Source organism: Gavialis gangeticus, unplaced genomic scaffold (genome assembly GCF_001723915.1).
Source record: "Gavialis gangeticus isolate Ggan-Ray unplaced genomic scaffold, GavGan_comp1, whole genome shotgun sequence".
In the NCBI taxonomy this organism is placed as follows: domain Eukaryota; kingdom Metazoa; phylum Chordata; order Crocodylia; family Gavialidae; genus Gavialis; species Gavialis gangeticus.
In genome coordinates, this window is record NW_017729015.1 from 10,617,946 (window position 1) to 10,624,518 (window position 6,573).

General features: G+C 48.3%; 1 protein-coding gene across 1 annotated transcript in view; it reads right to left on the bottom strand.

The window, feature by feature from the left end:
* Nucleotides 1–6,573, bottom strand: part of TEKT2 (tektin 2) — a 16,971-nt gene that overhangs the window by 3,881 nt on the left and 6,517 nt on the right. Inside the window, exons 2-6 of the mRNA XM_019512205.1 lie at nt 5,401–5,570; nt 3,666–3,791; nt 2,028–2,233; nt 979–1,122; nt 72–186 (exon numbers count right to left, since the gene is read on the bottom strand). Of these exons, the coding sequence (XP_019367750.1) occupies nt 72–186; nt 979–1,122; nt 2,028–2,233; nt 3,666–3,791; nt 5,401–5,556 (747 nt within the window). The 5' untranslated portion in view covers nt 5,557–5,570. The remainder of the gene's footprint in view (nt 1–71; nt 187–978; nt 1,123–2,027; nt 2,234–3,665; nt 3,792–5,400; nt 5,571–6,573) is intronic.

The window sequence follows — 6,573 nt, forward strand, 5'->3', positions numbered from 1 at the left end:
TCTACTCAGGTCCCTTCCGACTCTAGAAACTATGAAACTATCCCTGCTATGCAGGTGGATGATCCATTTACCTGGGCAATGGTGAGCGCTATTGCTTCCCGCAGCTCCCTGGAAGCTTTCATTTCTGCTTCAGCTCGGTCCTTGTTGTACTGACTGTACTGGTCCCACTCTTGAGGTGTCGTTGATCTGTACAACAGATCAGGCTGCTGGAATTGATGCTTTGGGAACTAAGCAGAGTGACTCCAAGAGAGCCTGGAAAGAACCTCCCTCTCCCCAAAGCCTGGAAGAGATCTCTGCAGACCTACAAGGACACCATGGAGATTTGAAGGCCAGAAGGGATCACTGTGATCATCTTGTCTGACCGCCTGCATAGCTCAGGCCAGAGACTCCTGTACTGAGCCTAAAAGCTGGTGGTTCAACTGAAAAGTAGCTTTTAAAGAGACATCCAAACACTGAGCTAGAGATCCCAAGCACTAGAGTCTACCTCATCCCAGGGTAATCTGTTCCAGTGAATCATTACCCTCACCGTTACATGAGTATTGCCTAGAGGTTGTACCTGGGGTGTAGAATCAGCTTTCTGGATTTTTTACCCTGGATCTGCCACTGATTTGCCACTACACCTCGGGCAGCTCACATCCTCCTCTGTGTCTCAGTTTCTCCCTCTCCAGTAGAGGTATCTTATTTATTTATGGGATGCTCAAGCAAAGGGCTCTCAGGGAACAGCAAATGCTCATCAGTAATGACTGAGCATGGAAGAGAAGAGGGTTTTCTTCTGATACCAGTCCCTGCTAATTGCAGAGCCAGAAACCTCAACTTTTGCTCCTAATGTTTTTAAGTGCTGGACCAGCCTCCCACAATCACTTCCATGAGGCACCAGAAACTAGTTTAAAACCTGACAGAAGTCCCAACACTTATTACATCAACATGAAGGTTGCACCAGAATTAACTTGGCCAAGAACAGAGTGTCTCTTTCCTTACCCAATAGGGACCCGGGTTGGATTGACTTTGAATGAGATGTTGGGAGAATTGACATTGAGTGACAAGCAGACACGGTCTATCTCCAGTGCTTCCATTTTCCCCCGATGATCAAAATTTAGCTGCTGGCGTGCCTCCTGCAGAAGGCTACAACAGAGGGAAATGGAAACAGCTGTTTGCCACTGGAAGCAGACTGAAAAGGTCCTAGTGGGACATTATGAAAACTATATGCCCTTGGCAGGGGGCAGAGAGAGTGGGCACATAGAGGGTGTTATTCATAAGCTCCCATTGCGAGACTGGGCATAGCTACTGGTCCATCAGTGTTACACAGATGCTTCCATGCTAGGGAAGAGCAGGGATCCAGGTAGTCTGAATTCAGTCTACCCATTATCAAAGCTTCCCTTAGAAACCTGAGAACTAGGGACTGAGAATAATGAGCTTCTACAGCATTGGGCTGCAAGCAGGCTGGCCCTGTTTGATCCCTGACTCCAGGCACCGCAACTCCATCACCCAGTCTGCTGTAGCTGTTCTTGAACCAACCTCAATGCATGACAGATGTAGTAACTTGCCCAGAGTCATGCAGCAAGGCAGTGACAGGATGGAGGATGAGCACCAAGAACATTGGTCATTTGTGTGTACAATATTTTCTTAAAACTTAGTGTGAAACTGCTGAGTTTTCAGGAAGGCTCAGGACCATGAAAGCATCTCCTGCTGGGCACTCAAAATCCCTTGTCAGCAGTTCACATCTCAGAGTTTAGCTCCCATATGCCTGCCTTCCCTCTCCACGGGCTCAATCAAACCATTGACTAGGAGCTCCTCAAACAGTCATTATTAAAATGGGCCCTCTCTGACAAGGGAAAGCTACTGGCTCCTCACTTGGGGTGCTGCTCAGCACAGCAATAGCAGAGCCTTGGCCCCAGGACACACGTTCTGCTTGATCTCTGGATGGTAAAGAGTCATGTCAAATCCTCACACTGTGTTAGCCCTCAGCCAAGTACAGAAATGCCTTTGGGGTTGCAGTAAACAACCCCATTCTCTTTTGCTCAACTCACCAGAGCTGCTCGAAGGCCTGGCTCACTTTCTGCTGCAGATCTCTCTTGGCTGCATCAATCACCTCCACCTCCTTGTGCAACTCATCCTCCACAGGATCTTTCACCACATCAATGGCCCGGCGGCTTTCACGTAGTGTCAAGCACTCAATTGCAACATCCAAGGGCAAGTTCTTAGCCTGCAGGGCACGCTCTGCTGCCTCCTTCATCTGGTGGGGAGAAGCCGGCTAGGGTTAGGGAGGTGGCCTCCCTTTTGGTAGGGGAAGAGGGGATGTTGGCTGCTATTTTATAAGAGGGGCCTGGTTCTGGCCACTCCCTTGAAAGTGGCTCTGAATTGATCTCTGCTGGACAGAATGACAGCCTCTACCCAGTGGCCTTTCACGCTAGCTCAGGTCGTGTCTGCTTTTAGGCACAAGGGGACCAGAGATCAAGAGGACCAGAGAGGTCTCCTCACTGGTGACCATGAAGTCCTCTGAGACCAAACCTCCCTTCCCGTTTCTGGTTAGTTACAACCCTTGCACTGGGAATCTCCAAGCGCTCTGCTGACATTGTGCTCCATCCGAGACAGCTCAAGCCTTGCTTTAAACTAAGGCACACGTGAATCTAAAACTTGCCAAGATCCCAGAGAAAGCCACTGGCCATGCACAGGAGAAATATATTAAATATAAGCAGGGCCTATGAAAAACAATGAAAATGCTATGCTATGTACAAAACCACCCTTTAGACCTCATCTACACATTACACTTGAGGTGTGATTAACTGGTGGTGGTCACATGTTCAATCAATTAATATCATGACAAAATGAGGAATAAGCTCCAAAGGTATTCCACATTGGTATTCCAACGTGTAATAACTTTGTGGCTCCTTCCTATCATACCATTAATTCTCATCACACACGAAATCCCATCGCGCCTTCACCTAGAAGGGCTTCTCGGGTCTTAACTTGAAAAACGGAGCAGACTTTTTTAATTTTGAAAAGCACGTCAAAGGCAAACTGAGTCTTTTCTGCTTTAAAATTGTTGAGCTCTTAATAAATATTCTTTTAAAATCTTATTACTACCCCCATTTTTTAAACCTTATTGTTTTAGTGTCTCTTGTATTGCTAGTACATTAACATGGAACCCTTTAAAAAGAAAAGAAAGGCAGCCACCAATCATCATGAAACACAGAGGCCAATCTGGGTGCACAGGGGCTGGCTGGAGGCAGTGCAGGGCCTGATCCTGCAGGACAGGACCAAGTAGAGGCAGTGAGGAGCCCATATCTGATGGTGCAAGGCCCACGGGAGGTGGTATGGAGCTCCAGGGAAGCTGCACAGTCTGACCCTGTGGCAAGGGGCTGAGGGAGGCTGCACAGAGCCCCATTCAGCGGTGAGCCAAGCAGAGGTGGTGCAGGGCCCAATCTGGCCTGCAGACAGGCCCTGCGTCACTTATCCAGCCTGCCACACCAAAAGGCTGAGCACCCCTGCACTAATGGATTTGCTATCCTGAAACAAATTTAACCCCGCACAGAACTGGTACCCCCGTGCTATGCCCCACTGAACTCTCTATGGGCCTGCCCATCATAGGAGCAGGGTGGCAGTCATTTCAAATTGCAAGTTTAGAGAGGACGCTGATTTTGAGTCATGCTTTCTTCCCCACCTACTTTGGCTAAGGCATCGATTTCCGTGTCTATGTCAGCGAGGCATTTGTCCAGAGTCTCCTTCCATCGGTTCACGCTGTCGATGCGCTCAGCGAGCCGCGTCCGGTTGTCATGCTCATCCCATTTTGTCTGGAATTCAAGACACATCCCGGCACGGGTAGTTGAAATTGCGAATGTTGATGGTATGCATCAGCCCACTGACCGAAGGCCCGCTTACCCCTCCTTTTTTTTCAATTTATACCCATGAAAAGTACTACCATGTCATTTGAAAGTACATTGTGCTCCACCATTCTCTGCACCAGTGTAAATAACTGCCCAAGGCACAGGGCACCAGAGACCATCCCAGAGGCAGAGGCACAAAATCAGTTTATTCCTGGCTTTCTAGATTCCTGTCCCGAGAGGCCTTGAAGCACCCGACAGTAGCAAATAGCCCATCGTGGGGATATTGCACAGTGGAACACAGAGCACTGCCAGCATTTGTAACCTACTTTATATTGTGTCAGATCCAAAGAAAAGGGAGGAGAAGGCACAATTTTTAGCTGGAACCTCTGCTTATCAAAGGATAGGGCAAGAGAGCTGAGTCATGAGAGCCCTGAAATACTGTGAAGTAGGACATGACCAGGGATCCTGGTTTTCTCCTATTTAAATAAATCTTTAATTTTCAGTTTTAAAAAAAGGTAACCCCAAATCCACATTTTTCGATGATTCAAATGAAACGCTACTAATACACACACACGCACACACACACACATATAGTGGTGTTTTAGTTTAACCACAGAAAAATGTGGATTTGGCGTTACTTTTTTTAAACTGAAAATTGTGCATTTTTTTTAAACCAGAGAAAACCAGGATCCCTGGACATGACAGTTATTAGACAGGTGCAGTAGCTGTTCCTCAAGCTGCACAGAGTTTCGGTCATGGGCAAGCAGCTGGCTTCCACTTGCTCATACAGCTTAGCCAATTGGTTTGGTGCTTGGGGAGAGGGGAAAGGTTATAGATACAGGAGCTGGAGACAGCCTGTGGCCGATCAGTGCAGGACTACGATGTGGATAAATTGAGGATTCAGGCAGTTTGGTGGATCAGGTTCTGTGGAAGCTGCTGGCTGGGAGGAGGCTTGGTCTGCTTTGCCAAGGGGAACGGGAAGACTTTGGAAGGGATCTGAGAGGCTGGGATCTGGTGAATCGAGGAAGCACGCACACTTTTACGGAAAGGCCACGCTGCAGAGACTGAGATCCCTGTGCAAGATTGGAGAGGTGTGTGTACACATCATTACCAACTTGTACAAGGGCAAACATTTCATCTAACCTTATGCTGAAACATCTAACAGCAGTCAAATGGGGACAGTTGTATAAAGAAAATCCAAAGGTTTTGTGTCTTGTGACTTATTACTTAGGAATAACTTAAACCAAAGTATTTGCAACAGGGGTTTTTAGATGAAATAACCTTTACTAAGACAACGGATTGTCCTTTGACTCTGGGAACTGTCACTAACACCCGTACACAGGGATTTACACACTGAACGCTTGAGATTTAGCTCAATGTAGTATCTGCAAAGGGCAAATGATTTGGGACACTAATGAGGCTCAGTTAGAACAGGCATTGGTCTGACCCAGCAGCCAGAAAGCTGAAAGGGACCAACAACCCCTCCATTCCCAATCTACTCAGTCAGCCAGACACAAGACCCAACCCACCCCTTGAAGACCATTGGAACCAAAGGGGAAGGTTTTGGAAAACCCACCTGGTTGTTGGTTTCGTTGCGGAGAAACCTGGCCTCCTGCCGGATCTGGTGGGAAGCAGAACGCTGCCTCTCAGCATTCGTCGAGATGAGGTCACTGTTGATGTGCCAGTCGGACACGGCGAATCTCTGCCCAGGCTTCACACTTAGAGTGGCCATGGCAGCAAGATCCGCTAGACCAGGGTGGAAACCCACTGTACGTACTCACAGAAACAGCAATGCTCTCCAACTTGAAATCACGGGCCCCTGGATAATGCAGGCCAAGAAGCACCCACGGAGATGGGAGAGCACGAGAGGGCAGTCAGCTTCCCAGACTCCACCCCACTCTCCCCAAGTCCTACTCCCCCTTCCCACATGCGTGAATGGGCCACTATTAATCTGCACATCCTTAGCCTGATTGCCTGCTGAGGCTGGGGGTAGCTGCTTTTTGTATGTGGTGTGAGCAATCTTCCCCCAGTTGCTGACAAAATGGCAGAACTCCCTCTGGATCACTCCAAGGGCATCCATGCTTTGCCAAGCTAAGGCCTGCATTGCTAACAGACAATGACTGCACCCAATCTGTATGAAGGGGACAGGGTTGTACTCCTTTCAACACAGGTGCAGCCAGCCTTGCACCAGCTACAGGTCTTAGCACATGAGGCTCCACTTAGATGGAAACAGCCTTTAACAGCCCAGAGGAGACAGAAACCATTCAAGATACAGCAGCAGCTTCAGAGGCTGGGAACTGGAGCCTCTGGGGACAGGAGCTCAACTGAAAGGGCCAGGCCATGGAGAGGAAGCTTTGCCTCTATTCTGCCTGTGCCATGGGCTGCATGTCTTGGGGTTAGGGTTGCCAACCCTCCAGGATTGTCCTGGAGTCTCCAGGAATTAGATATAAATCTGCAGGAGACTGCTGAGAGTCACTTGGGAGACAAATGATAGGGCCTTCATTAAAATAAATATTAAATGTTGAATCCAATTTATACAGTAGTCCAGTGGGTTTTTAAAATGCAATAGTAACGTGCATTTGCCTTCCTGACATAATGGCTCATTAATGTCATTATGTCATAGTTTCATAGTGCTTAGGGTCAGAAGGGACCTAAACAGATCATCAGGTCCGACCCCCTGCCCTGGCAGGAACGGGGGCTGCAGTCATATCACCCCAGCCAAGTATCTGTCCAGCCTCCTCTTGAAGAC